Raw genomic sequence first — 20,645 nt, 5'->3', positions numbered from 1 at the left:
AAAATATGCTTAGTCGAAACTCGTGAGTTTGTTATTTGAGTGCGCGTGTATTTCATGTGCCTCTAGAATTATTCTTCTAGTCAATTAAGATTCCTTAAAAAAAAACTGATTGTACATGTTTGATTGATTTTTTCCCAAAAACAAATGAATCCTTTTGTATCGTACCATGTATTTCGAAACACTGTCACATCCAGATGAGGTAGACCATATGGCAATTGCAGTTGAATTTATACAACGACCGAAATTTTTGATAAAATTCTAAAGTAATTCGTTAACAACTTATAGTATAATTTTCGATCATATCTACATTATAATAAATTTAATACAAAATTTGAGATTTTACTTGAAATTCACAATGGGAGGATACATTTTTTTTTTTTAAATAATTTTTTAGTTACTTAATTTACTCGGAGGAAAAAAATACTTCTTTGTGTGTAAGTATGGCTGTGTATACGGAGCTAACAATATATCCATATTATGGTAAATGTATAAGACAACTATCCATGCAGTGATAGACATGGACAGTAGATACTAACTACATGTATGTATTTTGAGTTTTTCGAAACGAAAGCGTTAGTGTATCGTATGCACGATGCAATTATTAAATATCCGACTAATTTAATCAATTACATAGAAAAAGTCTGACGACTTATAAACACAACATAAAGGGACGAAGTTATACGCGCTAATGTAACAAGGTTTTCTGACAAGTGAAAAGATTATACAAGTATAGAAATAACGCAGAACATGGTAAATTTTCTTTGCGAAATAAGCAGTCATTTAGAAATTTTATAATCGTACTGAATTCTGTTTTATTATGTAATGTGTAATCGTTTCCAGTTAACAAGTAATTTTATTGACCATAGGAAAAATCATTTACCCGTTAATTAATACAAAAATTTTAGTAATCTTCAGAGAAAATTGTAAATTTAAAGTACAAACGTAAATTCAATAGTAAATATCTCTGGTAGTTCTGTGCACTGACAATGGAAATTGTTAATTGACTGCATATTATATTTCTTCTACGTTCGGTGCTTTATTTATTAAAAATTTCCACGAATTTTGCATTAACTTAACATAGGATCCTTTTCATGAATTTGTAAAAACTATTATATGGAAATCATAAATAGAATATAAAAATATGTACAAAATGTGTAATAACTTTTTACGAGCATAAGTTATAAAGGAAATCAACCAAAATTCTAACCGAAATGTTTTCCTAATATTTAGAGCGATTATAAAATAAAATTTTCAGTAGAGATAGTAAAAATTTATTATTACCCTGAATGCGAAATTGTCAGGTGTTTAACAATCACAAATTATACCATACATAATCAGTTGGATAAATGCAGATTAATGTATGTTTAAATTTCTTCTTACACATCTCAATTCGTGCATGTAATTCAATTCTTTTCAATTTCCATAATAATTGAATCAAATTTTTCTATTATGTGTACGTTACATTACACAACAACTTTTTAGGAGAAACTCGTTATTCGAGTCAGTTTTATCTATTTGGTTTTAACGTACCTATATGTATACCATTGTATACAAAAACATATTTAAGTTTTCAGATAATACTTTGCTATGGAAAAATTTTCAAAATTTCACTCGACACTAGAAAGGATTGTAAACGTTCAACATTCGTAGTTATACGATCTATCTAAAGAATCAAATTGCCATCGATCGATTACGTTTAACCGTTCGTTCGCATATAAAAGTACTATGTTCTTTGGCTAATAAGACAACAGTCACCCTAACAATAACAGTACAAAGACAACAACCTAAAACACGTTACGAAGAATAACGTCAATTCGTTGTCCAATTGGAAACAAATCGTTTAAAAATTTAGTATCAAACTCTGATATTCTCTCAACATACTTTCTTTTGTATTTAACATTGCGTACGCACCCAATTCAATTCGATCGATCGTTCGTACTAATGATCGTTTAAAATTCAATTCCTACGTAATGTGACGAGTTATAACGGTCGACAAGTCAGCCAAAGTGTATTAGATACGGAAAAGTAAACTACTAGTAAAAGTGATCGAGATACGATCATTTGCGAGGATAAGTTTTTATCAAGTGCTATGTCTCGAAATTCGTGTAGGAAGGTATCTCTTCGCGATCGCGTTAATATCAATACGTTGGCAGTATCGAATTGGTTTGTATCTCTCGAACGATATTCGTGTGGAATGTTTCACGGATCAAAGCGAATAGAATTTCGATGGATCAACGACGAGGCCGAAAAAGGGCGGGAGCACTAAATTTCACGGTGATTTCGCACTACGTGTATTCGTGCACGACGCATCGACGCGGTTCTCAGTCTTCGTTTCTTTACGAGGGACGATCAGACGTGGACTTGGTCTTCGGTTTCCGTCCGAGTAACTTGCGAAACGACGAGGTCCATCTCGATCGATTAAATCCTGCTGTGCTTTGCTCGTCCGGCTCGCTGCAGCTAAGCGATTCGCTGATCTTTCTGCTTTTACCACTGCTGCTGCTGGTGCTACTACCCCCGTTTTCGTAACATCGTGATCTTCGGTCTCCGATCTCCGAAGAGAACCTGAAAAACATTAATCGTTAGTTGTCTTTCTTGAAAATTGGTCCGTAAGGGAGACGAATAGGATTACAATTTTTTACGTTTCACATTTTAAAAATGTTCTCTCAACAGTGGCTAAAATCGCCCAAAAAAATCTCGTAGAACTCTATTTTTCAAATAGCTGTCGAGTCGATAGTCCCCGACTCGAAAATTCTTCGTATCGAAGAATCCTTTGATACGCGTTTCGAGCTCGCAAAAAAACAACGATTTTTAATCAAATTTCTAACCAAATCCAAAACAAGTTCAATTTGGCACGAAATGGCCCGAAAATGTTCTCGATCGTGCGACTGTTGGGCGGATCGTGCGCGATTTACGCGTTCCCGTTATAGCGTGTCTCGAGCACAACGGTGAAGCTTATCGAAACGATGAGAAATCGAACAGTGGTGAATGGGAGGAGCCGATACGGTAGGGGCCTGTACGTTTGACCGATCGATCGTCTCCCAATTACGACTGCGCGATTCAAGATTAAGAATGTAACTACAATCCGATCGAAGAAACGACAGATTCAGATAGCGGAGAATCGTTCACGAAGAAACGGTAAGCAAATATAGTTCGATCGGGTTCCTACGCTATTTTCGATACGCTTGATTCCATTAGCAGCCACCGTTCAATGGAACGGGCAAGAAGAATATCGGGACGGGCGGTCGGTAGTCCCCTCGTCCTTCCCGACTCGATTCTTTCTTCGGACCGATAGACCACGCGTCGATATGTAGTAGCGAACGATTCGAACACGAACCCTGAATCGGAAGAAAAGGCTCTGGCCGTAGGTGGAGCGCTAGAGTTGGCCGACGAAAGCGAGATTTCAGCGACCGGAGTGCTCGGATACGCTTCGTCGTCCGAGGCACTGTTACTGCTAGTTGTACTGCTGCTACTACCGTTGCTCCCACCGGCGCTACTGTCCACGCTGGAATCATCGATGAAGCTTATTTCTCGATCCGCCAAAGGCGAACTGGTCCTCTGTGCACGCGACGACGATGTTGCCGGTGTGGCGTTAGGTCGCAACCAAGTACGCAGATCCTGCAGCGGTGCTTGAAGGCACTTGAATAGATTGCCGCTAAAATTTTCACCAACAATACAGCCAATGTATAGACCAGTCCTGTCATTACTTCCGTATAATTCTAAAATATTCTAAAGTTAGTTCTTATTTAGCGATAGTCGCGATCTTTGGGGAAACGATTTTAACGTTTCGCTGGAGTCGCAGTTAGCTTCGTCGGGTGTCTCAGAATCGAGGCATCGGACAGCGAGCAGATTCCTCACACGGTATGCTCAACGGTACGGGAAATCCCACAAGGCTCCCGGCTTTCCCCCAGAGCTCGGGGAGTCTTTGGGAGTACCGACGCCACAGTGGCGCTTATTTTGATATCGATTCTGAGACATCCGACGAAGGTACGGTAATAATTCTCAGTTTCGAGGCGGAAGCTTGTCCTTCGAGACGAAACTAGTTTCGCCTCGCAACCGAGGAGAATTACTTACAATATCGGCAAACATTTCAATATCAACGATCGTTTCGTACCACGGAAAGCGGAGAAAGCGAACGGATCGCAAGAGCGATCGACTTACTCGTCGCGATAGTCATCGATCTCCGCAAAAGTGCGTCTCGCGTACAAACAAACTGAACATCGCCGGCGACGGCGGCAAGATGTAGCGTGAAGAGTCGCTGCACGAAGATGACGGGCGGCGTGCCTCAGAGTGATCGTTTCTCGCGTCAGGGCCGCGACGCCTTCTTCTCGTCTGCGTCTTTCCTCTCCCAATTCGCCCTGCTCCGCGCGCAGCTTCTCCTTTAATACTTCATTCTGAAGAAAGAAAAAGACAAGTTGAAAAGCTACGGTCGAAGAAAACCGCGCACGGAAGACAGACCTCCCGAACGCGTTCATCCTTCGATCCTTCGATCGAATCTAACGAACTTTCGAAGCGAAAGAAATTTGAAAAGGTCGGGGTCGGAGAGTAGCTGTTCGCCGTGGCGTTCTCACCTCTCTCTCAAGAGCATCTCGCTCGGCACGGATAACAGTAGCCTGTCTGACAACGTCCTGTCGAGCTCGTTCCAGAGTTTGCCTTGTAATCTCGTTTTGCGCCAGTTGCATCTGCAGACGACGCAAAGCCACCTCGCGTTGTCTGTCTAGACGATCCCGCACCGCTACGCAGCTGTCTCGGTCGCTTTTAGCTCTGTCCACTTCTTCCTCCAGCCGTAGACTCCGCTCCAGTTGGAGAAAGAGCTCGTCCTCTTTCCCGCGAAGCTCGGCTTCGCAACCCTCCAGACGCTTCTCTAGAAGCCATAGATTCTCCTCTAGTTTGTCCCTTTCGGCCTTGAACAAAACGGACAAGATGTACAATCGGTGATGCGAGTACAGCCGAGTACTTTGGCTAAACTCGAACGATCGGTTAAAGGATACCTTTAACCTCGAGTCCTCGAGAGTGCAACGATAGCGAAAATCATTTTTATCCGTTTACAAAAATTTCGCGAAAGAGAGTTCCTCCTCGAGCGATTCGAGATCGAAATCTCTTTGCAGATTGCGCGTATCTATCGTAAAGCGAACGGACAATGGCTACGCGTCGTTCGATGCTGCGCAGAGACGGCCCTGGAAGACTTTTATTCGGTAGAAATCGCGCCAAATGTTGTCCGTTAATTACAGGAAGCAGCACTCGAGGTCTATCCGATCGATAAATCAATCGATACGATTGTCCCGAGATATACCTTTGGACCGCTTTGTACGCTTAAAAAAGTGTGCGTCAGCTCGAAGAAAATAGATAAGTGGACGACTTCTTTCTTCCGCGATCTAGACCCGATCGACGCGATCTCAAGGAAGATCTCTAACCCAGTGGTTGTCAACCAGCAACGCGGACACCGTACTCACGGACGAACGTTCACCACGATAATAAACCTAATTAAAAAGGAGGATCGAGCGGATCGTACTTTTAGAATTGCATCTAATTTCATGGTGATCGCGTCGAGATGCGTCCATTGCGTTCGCTGCATGCGAGAAAGGTCCACGGTATCGTGTTTCCTACGAAATACACGTCCCAAAATTAATGTCGAACATTGGCAGTGTAAAGGCGGCGGATCCTCTGTTCTTAGAATCGTTCTTCCACCGCACAAGTGGAAACGTATGTACCTGGTGCCCAATCGAATCGATTTTGAGTCATGGAGAATACACAAGCTCGTATATCTGGAACAACGCGTACGATTATCTTATCCGTGGGAGATACCGATGATTTTCATTCGGATGTACTTAAGAGGCTCGTATAGTTTTCTGTTCCAGTACCGTTGGTACGGAGCTTTGAAACGATAATTCTTCGACGATAAAACTCGTAAGTACCGAGGAAAACGAGTCGTAACCGAAGATCGCGATCGTTCGCGTAAATATTTATCTCTTTCCTCGATGCAACTATCGAGGAAAAAGGTGTATCTATTTTGAAACGCTATTCGCAATCTCCATTACCAGTGGAGAAAAACAAACGATATCCGTAGACGGTTTACGCGGCGAAGCTGATCCCACCTTTGACGGGAAGGAGAGCATTTTACACGAAATAAAATAATTGGCAAAGATCGAGGACGCGTTGGCGCGTAGCCAGTCGCGATCGGGTAGAATTCGTCCCTCGAGTTGCGTAAGCGATTAATCATAAATCGTCGATCGGGCGCGTCTGGTCGCGCGCAAACGACCGACCAGTTTGTCATTGAACGTTTCGATTCCTCTCGCGCAAACGCTGGCCATCACTGGCAACCTACGTCCAACTGGACGCAACACCGCTCCAAACGAGACGACAACGAACGAACGCCGAGGATCGCTACTCCTCCCCTTAAGGCGAGTCCACACACTTGTAACGGAAGCACCAATTTCGAGCTACGACAACGGAAGTTTGTAACAGCCAACGGAACAAAAACGAGGGTCGTCGACCTAGTTCGGATCAAACACTGGACTCGAGAGTTACAGTGAAAGGGATCTTGGAAAACTAGACGCGACAGAAATTGGTCGCGTCGGAATTCTAGGTCGGCGACAAATATTTGTTCAAAGTCAACGAGAGACCGATCATCGAGTCGGTCGCTCTCGCCGAGTTTTATTACGAAAATTCTCGCGAACTCCGATCGGCCGATCGGCAGATCGTTTCGACTATTTAGTTCGTTCGTCGAACGTATCGATAACGAAGCGGAAACGGTCCTCTTGGCGTCTCTAGCGTTACCCTACGTCACGAAAGTGACGTAAACCCGTTTGCGGTAGCTAAAAATATCTCGATTGCTCATCGAACAATCGCTCGTGTTCCTTAAACGTCCGACAAGTATACTTGTACGCGATCCTCGAGAAGATCTCGGCGAGCCGATCGACGCGGTAGCGAAATACCGTGCGTTGCAAACTTCATATACCTCGGAACGATCTTCGATGGGTCAATTTCCGTGGGATCGTCAGCCATTGGAAGGTTTTACGTGGACCCGGCTTTGGACGACTCGGTAGCTTCGAGCATCGCGCTAGATGTTGCATTGTAGGTCAAGCTAGGTGGGTAAGCCAGAGCCTCGAGAGGTTGATGAACGCCATTACGGGCTAGATTGGAGCATACGCCGAAGAGTTTCGCGGTCCCCTGGTCGCGGTGCGAGACTAGGCGAGGCGAAAAGGAGGGGGCCACGGTGGCGGTGGCGGTGGTGGTGGAAGGAAACCGAAGAAAGTCGGGGAAAAAATGAGAGAAACGAGACAAGTCGAAAGACAAGACGCGAGACCGCGGAAGGAAAAGCGGACTAACGAAACGTCAACGTATTTCGTTCGTTTCTCGTTTCGTTTTTCCCGGTTGCGATTCTACGACTCGGTTCTGGTTCCTGCGGTTAGCTTCTCCCCGGTTATCGCGAGCAAATAATCCTGTGTACGGAGAGCGGTCAGGCAGACGTACAAGTGGTCGCACCGCGAGCGGAAGGCCAAGGGGAAACCGGTGCAACCGAGCAACCGAGCAACCGAACAACCGAGCAACCGAACAACCGAGCAACAGTCTAGTTTCTTTTATCAAAAGGCTTCGCCCCGATGGATAAACCGATTCTCCTCGTGTCTTTCACTTTCCTCGATCCTCTCACAGACCCGATTTTTAAACTCTTCGGAGGGTATACGTGCCGCGAAGAACATTCTCGTCGATAACGAGAACGTTTCGAAAATGATCAAAGTTACGGGTAAACCGATCGACGATCGTTTCAGTCCGCGCGTCCACGGCTGTACGCTTCACCGAGAAATATTTTTTTCAATAAATTCTCCAAAGTATTGTCAAGAATGTCCCGTTGGAAAGATCGTACGTACGAGAAAAATGCAACGCGTCGTTAAACGTCCGGAGAGAATTCCTCCGGATGCAACGTAGATTCGACAATTGTTGAGAAAGGTTATTTCTCTATCGATCGAGATTTCGTATCGAAGAAGATAACGACCAATGGTAGCGGCGAAACAAAATTTACGACCGAAAAGACGGATTTCTCTCGCATCGAGAAAATCGCTCGCAAGAAGCACTCTTTATGGCTTTGCAACATGTACTCCCTTAACTGCGAAGCGTATCGTACGGTAATTATCTGCGGGATACTCTACGCGAAGGTAATACGGCGTACAATGGTAGAAATTTAAATTTCTTCTCGAATGGATCGGCTTCGATCGCGATGAAATTGAAAAAGGAATCGAACGCGAGGAATTCCAGGAACGAGGAGGCTTCTATCCTCGACCTTGTTTGTACCGTGCCGGACACGCGTAGACAACTATTTTCATTTTTCGCGATTTCTCGTCGATAACGTTTATCGTTACTGTTGCACCGTCGATTCCAAAGGAGAATGAATTTAACAGCCAAGATTCATTTGGACGAATTACGATTCATAAAAGCCCGGCGAATGCGGTACGAACGACCGGTGAACCGGCGGGAGGTCCGTTGAGTCGATCGCGTCGACACCATCGTAGTTACCGTTAAGAATCGCGACAGGGACTGGATTTACGATACGGATGTGACTTTTTTCGATACGTACGCTGTTCCGTTTCGACGATGCTCGATTCGGTTTAACGGACGGTACTCGAAAATCTAACAACGGTTTCGAAGATTTGGTGAAGTTTATACGGGCCTTTGTAGCGATTGCCGTATCGTAAATCCAAAGAACCCGAGGAACAAGGCCGGGGTAGGTAGACGGATTATGTTTGCTCGGATTCCGTACGGTAAATCCAGGACAAGGCAAACGAAACGCTCGAGGATCTCACGGAAACGATTCAACCGTCCGAAAACACCGTCCACGGAGAAATTACAACCGAGATTAACGCGTTCCCGGTCCAACCGACTCACAGGTGGCTCGAGACGATTTATCGTTCGACGAAATCTATTCTCGAAGTATTAAACGTGGGTACGTCGCGGGGACAGCGATCCTTCGAATCCTGTCCGCGTCCTTCGGACGGATACAACCGAGGGACGAAAGAGGATACCAAAGTACAGTGATTCGTTTGCGTCGTTTGTTCGATCGGACGGTTCGATTCGAAACTTTTGCAATTGGAGAAGAATGTTGCCCGTTCCCCTTTTCGGCTAAAAATCGATAAGATTTTCTTCGCGTTCGAGCGGTATTCCCGCTTACAAGCGTGGACCGTGAACTCGTTAACCGCGACATTTCGCTTTAAATAGAACGCGTTTTGAACTTCAGCGATCGAACTTTGAAACTGCGCGACGAGACGAACCGGTATTCCTCTTTGTAATTCTATAGTTGACGCAGATATGGAATCGATCGAACATAGACCGTATGAAACGATCTTTGTTCGATACGGATTAGGTTAACCACGTTAGCGAACAGTAAAGTCTCTGTTTCCACGGAGCAGAGCGTTGGTATCAAATTTCTTTGCAGAGAGTGCTCGTGGAAGCCGTAGGAAAACATTGGAGACCTTCGAGGCGATATGGGAAATTCTTCCTACGGAGGTCTGGGATGTCTAAAAGCCATTCGGGGAGAATCAAGAGCACGGTGGCGAGCGAAGCGCAGAGACCGTGACCTGCGAATCGTGCACGTTTAAGACCACGATGACAGCAACGTTCAACGATGTATACTTTGCTGGACGTGCACGAACATTTTCAGAACAGCGGAACGAACGTATCACTGCCGAGAAGAGATTTTTCTTCCGACGATATCGTATCGCGAACAAGAATTCAATTCGAGCACCGATAATAACTTTCGTATCTCTATCGACACCGTATTATTTATTTTAGTTCCTCGTAATCGTTAATTGTCGTCGTCTCTTCGTTTGCTAGAAAAGTTTCTCTTCGTATCCGTCGATAGGAGTTGCATCTTATCGATACATATTTTTCAGACAATCTCTCCCGCGGAAAGAGCCCAGTTTTCTCTTCTACATTTTTGCGGATAATATTGCGAGCAGGCGAGACTTGATTTCACTCCGGGCGCAAGCTCTTTCATTCAGATAACATCTATCCGTCTAACAAGATCGCGGAAGAGGGACTCTCCCATCTCCGTTACGATCGTCTCGGGAATTAATTGCGTCATTACGTACCGCTTGCGGAACAATTTCTGTGCATTTTTCAGCAAGTTCGGTCGCAACGTTATTTCGAAACCGATTTTGCTTCGTTTTTGAATCGAACGTTTCGAGTGATCGTCCGTTCGATCGATCGATCGATCGGTGGGTTGCGGTGCGGTGAAAGCCCTTTCGAGCGTTCGACGCGTTCGCTCGATAATACCAACTTTACAATGTGCGCACCCGACGGACATCGATAAAATTTTATTCGATCGGAAGGATAAGTTTTCATCGTTTTACAATTCTAATTTTCGCTAAACGAACAACGGATGAAAAGGTGCTCGTCCGTTCGTCGTCGTTCGATATTTTTATCCGGATAAGAATTTTACTCGTCTTCGGCAGCCGATGCACGCTGCACCGACGAAGCTCACCTCCGAAACGTTAAACGCGACAAAAATCGCGAAGAAAATCAAAAAAGATCGCGTACAATTTCTTTCGGGTAGGCTCTTGCTCACACCGTTTCATCCGTGGTTAAATTGTTTCGTTGAAACCTCGATTGCTCCGAGGGCCGCAAACCCGTTCAATTTTATTCAAATTTACGAAACACCGACGCCAATTTCGTCGTACTTCCTCTTTACCGCGCCAGTTTGCCCCAATGATAGACGCGGGCAACGATCGACGACACTTTTCCGGCTTCGTCGCGTTTTAGTATTTAGGGTCTCCGTTTCGATGTATCCGGTGTGCAATTTTTACAACACATCCCGACGTTAACGCGTCGCAAAGGGAGACGCTTATTTTCTCTTCACACGGCGAGGTATTTCGATACTCGCGTTACGCGTCGTCTTCGAGAGACCTATCGAAACTATCGGGACGAACGTTTACTTTCCCGATGGTCTGCGTCCAACGAAGGAGAGTATCGTGGTAGAGACAAATTTCCAAATTCTTTTCGAGCAAGTTTTATCGGTCGCTTGGAACGGTTCGACTGTAAAAAAAAAGGAGACATTTTTTCCACCCGAACGACCGAGCGAATTTCAACCGAACTTATTTTCGGCCCGTTTTCCCTGTTCTACGCGTCGAACCGACAGAAATTCGTTCGCGTGTACTCGAACTAGGTTCCAACGACAAAGAGTGAATACGGTACCTCGGTATCTACTTTGCGCGCGAACCTAGTCAGTTGCATCGTCTCGTCGAGTGGAAGGAATTCAATGTCATTGTTCAACGACAAAAGTCATTTTTCGAACGATCGACGCAGGAAGTGGAAGTTTCCGTTGGAAACAGAAGTACACCGTTGGCAAAGGAGCGAGCATTACGCGAGAAGTGAAGCGTGGATAAGAAGCGGGGATGGATATATAGCGTAGCGTAAGTGGGGCATTGGATTGGTTACCCAGATCGTTCCATGATTCTCGAAATTGGCAGCCTCGTTTTCTTGCACCTATCGAGGCGCTACTGCAATTAAACGTTAAGAAAGACGAACTCGTTCCACTTTATTTTTCAAGATTACCGAGCGACGCGCAAGATCGACGAACAGGTCCGACGCTGTGCGATTTTCGGAAGCTGAACCGGATTCTCACGATCGCGTATCGATAAGGAACCCGTACGGTTCGGATTCGAGTTCGATACGATTCGGACTTGGTTCCCGATAACGATTCGTTTCATTTACCTTAACTTCGTGATAACGTTCTTCCAGATAGTACGCGATACCCTTGGCTTCCTCGTACTTGGCGGAGAGGGCGATGTATTTGTCGTAGTGGCGTTTGAACAACACGAACCTGTGAACAAGAAACACGGTATCAATCGGGTACCTCCTCGGTGCGTGTTTGGGCATTTTCGTTGCACGATCCGTGGGATGCGTACAGGGTGTTCGGTATGGAACGCTTTTTCGATTCGCCGCGACTAAACGAGACGATCGAACGACCCGTTTCGAGAGGAGCGCTCTGCACGGCCAACCGGTAGATCGAACGACGCAGGTAAACAAGACCGTACTCTCGACGTCGTAGACGCAGCGAAACATTGCTCGCGATACGATCGAAGAAACGATTCACAATTTTTGTACAGTTTCGTCGTTGGTCCTCGACGAACGTTCGATGGAAGACGAATCGAATCGAACGCAAAAATGTTTCACTTTCGGAAAGAACCGTCCCAACGTTTAACATCTTGGACGTATCCCTGTTTCTCGAGTTTGCGTGGCTAGGTGTGTTCCTCGAATATAATTTACTCAAAGGGAAAACTTACGAAGCGAGTCGGTACAATATGTTGGGTTACGAAGAACGAACGAACGAGGGAACGCATCGCTCGGTAGGAGGCAGATTGCTTTCTCGTTCGGAGCAAATCGCAGATCCGGCGTTAAAAGAGTCGCACGGGAAGCGAGAGAGCTCGTGAAAGAGATTAGGCGAAAGGAGGGCCGAAAGAGCGCGCGAAACGATTTCTGCGCTCGGTTCCCCCGTTTCGTTCTCACTAAACGTAAGATTCCCCTTTGGCTCGATCAACGTCGCGGCGCGATCTCTCGTCGGAGATCTGCCGTTTGGAAACCGGAAACTCGCTCGGGTCCCACGCAATCCTAGCAACGTAACGAGGAATATATATATATATATATGTGTGTGTATGTGTCTGTGTGTGTATCGGTGGTAGTCGTTCGAGAAAGAGGACCTTTCGGCCATGGCGGTGGTCGGTGGTCGTCGTCGAGCGATTCTCCCGCGGTGGTCCTCGTAAACTCGGCCCGCTCGATTTCTCTCTGCGTCCGTATCCTCGGCGCGGTCTCCGATCCACCAAAACTTCCTCTCTCCGGCTCTTTTCCTCTTCGAGTGGTTCTCGGTCACAGACACTCGCACACCCGTCGGCAGACGCTCGTCCATTCTCTTCTCCAGCGCCGTAGGACTTTCGCTTTCGCGATTGCTTCGACGCGGGCCTCCGGGCCCGTGGGCCCGTCTCGAGATCCTAAGGTGATCTTCTCGTGTCTCTTCCGGGTGGCTCTGCTCTGCTCTGCTCTGCTCCGTGGCACCGGTCCCGATGCCCGCTCCTCGACGTTCCTCGCCGATCTCTCGACCGCGAGAATTCTCCTCCGGCTGGAAACCTGCGATACGCGACCGATGTAATTCGATCCGTTCCAGCCTCGAAGGTGACGATCCGACTCGATCGCAATCGATAGCGACCAACGTCGATCGACCGTATCCGGAGCTAGCTCCGGCTTCGACTCGACTCCGATCGAATCGAATCGAATCGAATCGAATCGCGGAACCCCCGATCGCCGTCTACTGGAAACCGGACGCGCTGATTCACCGATCCAATTGCGAACTAATTTTTTCGCACCGGATCGCTCTCCGACACTTCTCACCGTACCGGATATAAATCTGTCCAAAACGCTTCGAACGAAGATATCGAAATCCGCGAAATTCTACGAATCGTTATCTTATCGCTTTCTAGTTCGTGACAACGTTAAATATTTTCGAACCCGCGAGACGTTCGATTCAGTCCACGAGCAACGATCGTTATCGCGTAGAAATCTGACATCGCGAATTTAACCGTATCGATTCCAGGAGTATACTCGTCAACGTGCACGAATACCGGCATCGCGATTACGTCATTTCGAGGAACATCGGTATCTATTTTTATCGTTCACTTGTTACGATAACAACAACAAGAACAACAACAACAACAACAACAACGGTAATAATGGTAAATAACCGTGTTCGTATCGACGCATCGGGTCGAAAGAGTACAAGTTTCGCGTATTTCTTCGCTTTCGTACTTTTCGCGGGCAAACTCGCGACGCGTAACGTACGGCTGACACGAGAAAAGTAAAATTGACGACCGGCGATAAATACTATTGTCGACGATCGCTCGTAACTCATTGTCGATTCCAATTCATCACCGGAGAAATTGAACGCGCGCGTACCAACGAATCGGTTTCACGATTCTTACGACGTTCGATATTCAGCGGACGTTCGGACGAAGAAAATTTTCGTTCGAACTTTCTAAATCGCGTATCTCGGTGGAAGGGTCAACAATGCCGGACAACCGTGACCAAAGGTGGAGCACCGACCAGAAAAGGGTGCGTTGCCCGATTTTCTCCCGTCGCGCGAGTACGCGTTGGATTTATTTTACTCGAGAGAGATCGCGCACGTCCGACGAATATAAAAGAAAGTGAAGACACGCTTCTGGTTTTCGCGCGTTTTCGGAGTAGCACGGGTGAAATTTTTTTTCCATCGCGAACGCGTGCAACGAAATTCGTCGTTAACGCGTTCGATAAACCGCTAACGCGCAAGGTTTATGGTTCTCGGCCGCACCTTTGGAATTTACCGCATGGTTGCTCCAAATAAATAAATAAATAAATAAATAATCCGTCGAAACCGCGCGCTGAAAATAACGGACGGTGAATCGACGGAGCAACGTTTAAAAAGTAAACCGACTATCGATTGCCAAATTCCCAATTCTTTACCTCGTTCGACACTTTGGGTGGCTGTGGACGCTCGTAAATCGTAAATACACGTACCAACGGAAACGCGTTTCGTGCACCGCCGGGAAAGATTTGGAAGTTTCTCCGTAAGAAACCGAACCGTGAACCGGTACACGTGTCTGCGAATTCGAAAACGAAAATATGTAATCTCGAAGCATACTCGAAAACTACGGTGCTCGTTCGACGTTAAAAATACAGTCCACGAGTGACCCGAAAATAGCTTTCGTTTTTGGCGAGACGTATCTTCGGTGATCGTTGGTCGATCGGGCTTGGATTCGAATCGTTCCCAGGGATTCGCACGGTCCCCGACTTATCGGAAACTCCTTCTTCGGTCCCACGAAAAATACCTTCTTCACCGGTGCGAACTGTTTTCGTTCGAAACGAACGAGAAATTCCGAGGAAAGTACGAGTTCCAGTTTTCGCGATCGCTTTCGCGGCGATCGAATCGCCGATAACGAACGCAATTTCGTCCGAAGGAAAAAATAAGCAGGAATTTGTCGGCGGTGACGGTCGAACATCGAGGAATCGATGTTCGGTACGGTCGAGGAACGTTCGTGCGATTCGCGAAGAAACTTATTTTTTCTTCTCGCGTATAGGAATCTCTCGGAGGAAAGTCTGCGCGTGTCCCAATTCTCTCGGCATCGTTTGGCGGCCACCGGGACGATTGCGGTGACGGTGACAACGTTTTCGAAGAACCGATGCGTACGTACAATGTTGGCCTGGCCACCGAATCGGAATCGACGATCAACGTGTTCCACGACGCGTGACCATTGACTCGTGCTCGTGAGTACCGTCGAGTCCCGGCGATGGCCCAGCTACCTCGAGTCGGCTATCGTAGAGAAAAGAACAGAGCTAAAGATAGCGAACCGTTCGAACAACCTCGGTTGTCTCACCCTGCCGGCCGGCCAACCCCTCCCGTTCTCTCTTTGTCCACCCATTGTGCAGCTGACCTCAACCGAAATACGCGCGATGGACACTCGGCCCCGATCTCCAGCTCCGTTTCCCTTAACCTTTCCACTCGAAATAAGGAAGCCTCGCGAGCTCTGCAGTCGCGACGTCGCTTTATTTAGACGCGGCGTGTTTTCGAAATATCTGACTGCTCGTCTCATACGCGAATGCCTTCGAGCGTTTTTGCCTCGCGAAAACTACGTTCCTCGAATCGTCTACTCGTTACAACTTCTCCTTCTCCGCTCGTTCGCGATCATTTTACGGGACATTCGGCTACGCCCGTTTCTCTTCCACGATTCGTAATCGAACATGGACAAACTTTTCAATTTTACGTTTACCCAAAGTTCGAACCGACAAATTTCATTCTGCGACTCAAATTTTAATTTTAACGATATTTTTCTTCAATTTACGATCAACCGACAACGTTAGCGTTCGAAGCTTGTAAAATGTAATCCTTGCTTCGTACGACGCACGGAATCGTGCGAGTATTTACCAGCGATATTAGGTACCTACTCTGTATACGGTGCACGGAGTGCAACGATGCAACTGGGACGAGTCGTACGTTCTGGGTTTCGTTCGAGATAAGAAACAAACGGCCGAGGGAAGAATCGAACGTTGCACGAGCTCTGTCTCCTCGCGGTCTCCCTTTTTATCGCAAGCGTGGTTTTACTTTTTAAAAGCGTACACGAGGAGATATTCGAACGTTTCAAATATCTCGTAAAACGTACGTTTTAACTCCGCGAGCCGTTTGAGAAGATGTGTGTTTCGATTTACAAAAAAGAAAAAGAAACGCAAAAACAAAGTAGAGTGCCCTTCGTAGGTGCATCGTTGCGATTCAGACGGACGCGAGGTAATACGAAAATAGATCGCGTTACAGCTTCGATCGCCGTTCAATTTTCGTCCGCCGTTTGTCCTTTACCTTCCACAAGGTAAAAGTTGTAACGCGTACGTACCGAGTTGCGCAACGCGCTCTACGCAGATACCATTGTTACTGACCCAACGCGGACCAATAATGCGCGTATCGCGCGACACATTATTCTCGTTCGTTTTCCTCGTTGTTCCGTTTCGCGTACAGGAACTTCGACCTTAGCCGAGGTCGGATCGTCCGGTTCGAGGAACGTTCCAAAACTCCTTTCGAGCGGAAACAAGTTCGCAGCGAAGAAACGTATCGCGTTCGACTTCGGTATTAAGATATTTTCGGTTTGTCCGATAATCGTTATCTCTAATTACAGGCAAAATTACCGAGTTACTGTAACTAACGCGAGCTGATTAATTGCATCGATTAAATCGCGTTTTAAGCGGACGCGCGGCTCGCTGCTAATTTCCTTCGAAGCCGTTTTCATTGAGAACACAGAGTACACGCGTGCGCTCGCGCTCGCGCGAGTTCCTACGGAAGCCACTCCTTCCTTCTTCATTAAAAATGAAACGCTCTTCGCTTTCCGTTTTTAAGCGTGCGAGCGCGCGCGCGCGAGCGAACGAGCGAACGAGCGAACGAGCGCGTACCGACTGAAATAGTTTGTCAATGATTCAACGTCACCGACTAAATCAAACTGCACGCGAGAGAGCTGAACCGAACCGGAAACCAGTTCGTCTATGCACGTTTTACGAGCGTTCTCGAGAGAAACGCGATTTTCAGCCCGACGGAACAAATCGTACGGAACTGTCGCGCTACGAAACGTTCGCGGTTGTTCGATGGTTCACCGATCGTTCGAACCCCCCGCAGAACGGAAGAACAGAATCAGAAACGACGAGTTCTTCCACGCTTCTATCGCGCGTTGCCAGATACGGTTCCGGAGCAAATTGCACGCAGCGTTTCCGCTTTAAATTACGATTAGTGCATGTACATTTACTTTTTATACGCCGCTGCGAATGTACAGGAAAGTTACTCGGTCCACGAAAGGAAACCTCACGGTGGAGTTGAATTTTCTTTCGATCGTTGCTGGGAAAAACTGTGAAAAGTTCACGGTCGCTACGCGATCGATGTTTTTTTTTGTTCTTTTTTCCGCGCGAAATTATATTTCTCCGGTCGATACCGTTTTCGTGGTGCGTTTTCGCGAAACGTGGTAACGGTCGAGAACTACGGTACCCCGGTCCAAGATCGCGACGAATCGACGAAACGATCTTGAAACTCGTACGATCGAAAATACGGAAAAAAGTTTCGACTCCGGTATCGCATTTACGTAAGTATCTCGCGCGTTCGGTGGTCGAAGATACAACCGAATCGATCTATATACAGGTTAAATCGAACGTGGCGTGGATGTACGCGCGCACTCGATGCGTTTACGTTCCGTCGTAAATCCGAGACATCGTCGTAAACCCACGTTAACCGACCCGCTCGTCCGCATTTACGGTCGCATGCGTACATCTATATATCGAATCCCGGATCTCCGGTGGCACGACTTGCAAATCTGTAATATCGACTTCGAAAGGAGCTCGCTGCATCGTAAATTATCGAGAAATAGTACATCTGTATCTCGTTTGCTCGCGCTCGTCGCTTTTTCTTCCTCGATCTTGACCGCCTTGATTCTCGCGACTCTTCCACGTGGTTTTCATTTAATATAAATAAAAGCGTAACGCCGAGCGATCCCGAGTCCCGCGATACGTCGAACGCGGTCACTTGGAATTTGGACACCGTGTTTACGAACGGTGCGTTGCAACTCTACGAACCGATAAAAATCGCTGATCTCACTCGTAACGCAAATAAAAAGCGTGCCACATTGGACGGTAAAGTCGAAAGATCGAGAAACGGGACAACTCTGACGCGCGACGAATGAACAAAACTTACGCCTATAGAAAAACCTGCTCGTAAGAAATTCATAGAATATCCCGTCTGTAAAGTTACGCGCCAAGAGAACGACAAACACCGAATACGTTGTAACTAACGATAAATAAACGAGCAATTCGTTGTAAACGAGATGTAAACCCCGCCCCCTTTTTTTTTTTGTTCGAGTTTCTACGAACGATACGCAGAAAACGCGTCGATTTTCTCCATAAAGAAGTTACCAACGAGCAACCAACGTTACAAAAGTAATGGAAATCCACGAACACGAATATTCGTATGTCCTTGTAATAACTATGTTACGTTCCTAGACACGTAACATCGGCGAACTATATACGAATTTATTACGGTATATTCTGCCCAAATACCACTGCTGGTTGAAAAATTTCGACAACAACGATTTGTTGCCATGTGTAATCTGAAATCCAAAAATAAGTAAATATGGTACAAGTCGATGTTCCCTCTACGCTGCGCGCATGCGCGGAAACCGTTGCATATCCACGTACCCGATACAACGCACTGTTTCGTTGTATTTCTCGAATTACAATTCAGTAAGATACACCCGACACTTTTTTCTATTTTAAAGTCTACACTGTAAAGGTTATTCCGTTGAAATAAAATTGCAAAGTTTCGTGCCTTTGAAGATTAAGGATTGTTCGGACGATCCGAAACGATCCAACGACTGGATCTTTGTTTTTGTGGGTACATATTTTTAAAATTCCTTAATTACGAATTGTGTGTAAAACCGAGACAGAATTTGTACTTCCTTCCAAATATATTTATACGGAATGTACAATCGCGAATACCACAAGGCCTTTACTAGATGCACAACTTACCGTTCGACGCGTACACACTTTTTTGCGTAATTGCGTAAGAAGGTCGTCGTTTACAATGAGAATACAAGAGTAACGATGTATTTTCGAAAAGCGATTTGTGTTCGATTTTCAAGCATTGCGCAAAGTATTCGAGGATTTTGTTTTCTTGATCGGAAAATAAAAAAGAAGAGAACGGAGAGGGAGGTAGTAAAATGTTTTCTACGCACCTGTAAAGATCGTTCTCGGTGACGATGTCCCGTATGGAATCCTCGGGATCGATGCGATCCGCCGGTACGCCGGACGCTCCGACGACCCTCGAGGACAACAAGGGACACGGCGGTGGTTTCGAGTCGGTGGCCTCGTGGAGGGCGCTGGCCGCGATCAGGTCGTCCTCGGAGGCGGTGCTCGGCAAAGGCACGCTAGGGCTCGGGGAACGCGAGCCGGATATCACGCCGAGCAAATCCTCGCTCCTCGAGTGCCTCATCTCCATGCCACCGTACCTCCCGGTGGTCGTTCCCATCGTTCGACCGACCGTTGCACGCTTAATCTCCCCACGGTCGGTTTCGAACAATACGAGCGTCGTCCGTTTCTTTCTCCTCGTTCTCGTTGCCACGACCTCGAGCAGCCCGAAGGAACCGACGATCCAACGACCGCTGCTACTCCCATCCGGACGAGCCCTCGTCTCTTGCTATCTCTCATTCGACTATGTCCGACTCGAGGCGTACGATCCACCGATTTTCATATCCCGTGGTATATATCTCTCTCTCTCTGTTTCTTGTTTCTTCCTCGTCGCCTTTCGCTCCTCGTGGCTCTTCCACTTCCACGGAACGTCCTCGGATGTTCCTTCGTTCGCGGCGAACCAGAATTCCTGCTGTCGCGATGCCGATTATTTCCCTCGAAACTCAATACCGACCGCTACCGTTTTCTTCGTTTTCTTGCGCGTTGACCGGCATCGACTATTATTTTGGCCATTAACCCGGGTACCTACGACGGACAACCTTTTAAATGGTCACCCCCCATTCGAGCGTGACCGTATCCAACACGCTGTTCGACTTCGACGATTGTCCGTTGCTTCGTTCTAGTTCATCGCGCGTCGCTAACTTACACGTCTGTCCCGATTTCTTGTTTAAATCGCAAACACCGTGACACCGTGATCCACGAGATTTAGTAATCGCTGCCGACGTTTAAGTAACACTCGATTATCGAGAGATCGCTGTTTAAATCGTCGCTCCACACTTTCTCGATTTCCAGCGGGGTAACGAACACCGTGACGCCGCGCGAAATACCGAGGGTAACGGACCTTTTACGTTCGTTCGCGCGTTTGCACGCATTACCGACCGTGTCACGGATCTTACCAGCTTCTCTGCGTTCTTCGAATGCTTTTTCGATGTATCGAGCACCAACGCGGCTGGTATCGAGGAATCTACGACAAGTTGCACCGTTAACGAAACCAACAGGACGTATCCTCGTCATGGACGAATCCACGTTTCAACGATCGCGCAAAGAATCCGTTCGATTCGCCGTCACGAAACGATCGACGAGTCCAATCACCAATAGAGATTCACGCCGCCATTTTCGTCGGATGATTCTACGAATGTGCACCTTGCACC

General features: G+C 46.7%; 2 protein-coding genes across 3 annotated transcripts; both read right to left on the bottom strand.

The window, feature by feature from the left end:
- Positions 1–1,255: 1,255 nt before the first annotated feature.
- Positions 1,256–20,516, bottom strand: LOC143148578 (uncharacterized). 2 transcript variants are annotated; one of them, XM_076315042.1, is made up of 6 exons: positions 19,263–20,516; positions 11,701–11,809; positions 4,569–4,901; positions 4,159–4,391; positions 3,335–3,652; positions 1,256–2,562 (listed from the first exon to the last, which is right to left on the bottom strand). In XM_076315042.1, the coding sequence occupies exons 1-6, from the start codon at positions 19,553–19,555 to the stop codon at positions 2,337–2,339; spliced, it is 1,512 nt and encodes a 503-aa protein (XP_076171157.1). In that variant the 5' UTR covers positions 19,556–20,516; the 3' UTR covers positions 1,256–2,336. The 2 variants fall into 2 exon arrangements, with proteins under 2 accessions (XP_076171157.1, XP_076171158.1); XM_076315043.1 differs by having other exon boundaries at positions 3,474–3,652.
- Positions 13,117–17,932, bottom strand: LOC143148580 (uncharacterized). The gene is made up of 2 exons (XM_076315045.1): positions 15,387–17,932; positions 13,117–15,322 (listed from the first exon to the last, which is right to left on the bottom strand). The coding sequence occupies exons 1-2, from the start codon at positions 15,600–15,602 to the stop codon at positions 14,846–14,848; spliced, it is 693 nt and encodes a 230-aa protein (XP_076171160.1). The 5' UTR covers positions 15,603–17,932; the 3' UTR covers positions 13,117–14,845.
- Positions 20,517–20,645: the final 129 nt, after the last annotated feature.

Source organism: Ptiloglossa arizonensis, chromosome 6 (genome assembly GCF_051014685.1).
Source record: "Ptiloglossa arizonensis isolate GNS036 chromosome 6, iyPtiAriz1_principal, whole genome shotgun sequence".
Taxonomy (NCBI): Eukaryota; Metazoa; Arthropoda; class Insecta; order Hymenoptera; family Colletidae; genus Ptiloglossa; species Ptiloglossa arizonensis.
Note: the sequence above shows the minus strand (reverse complement) of the source record. Positions and strands in the feature narration are given on the sequence as shown.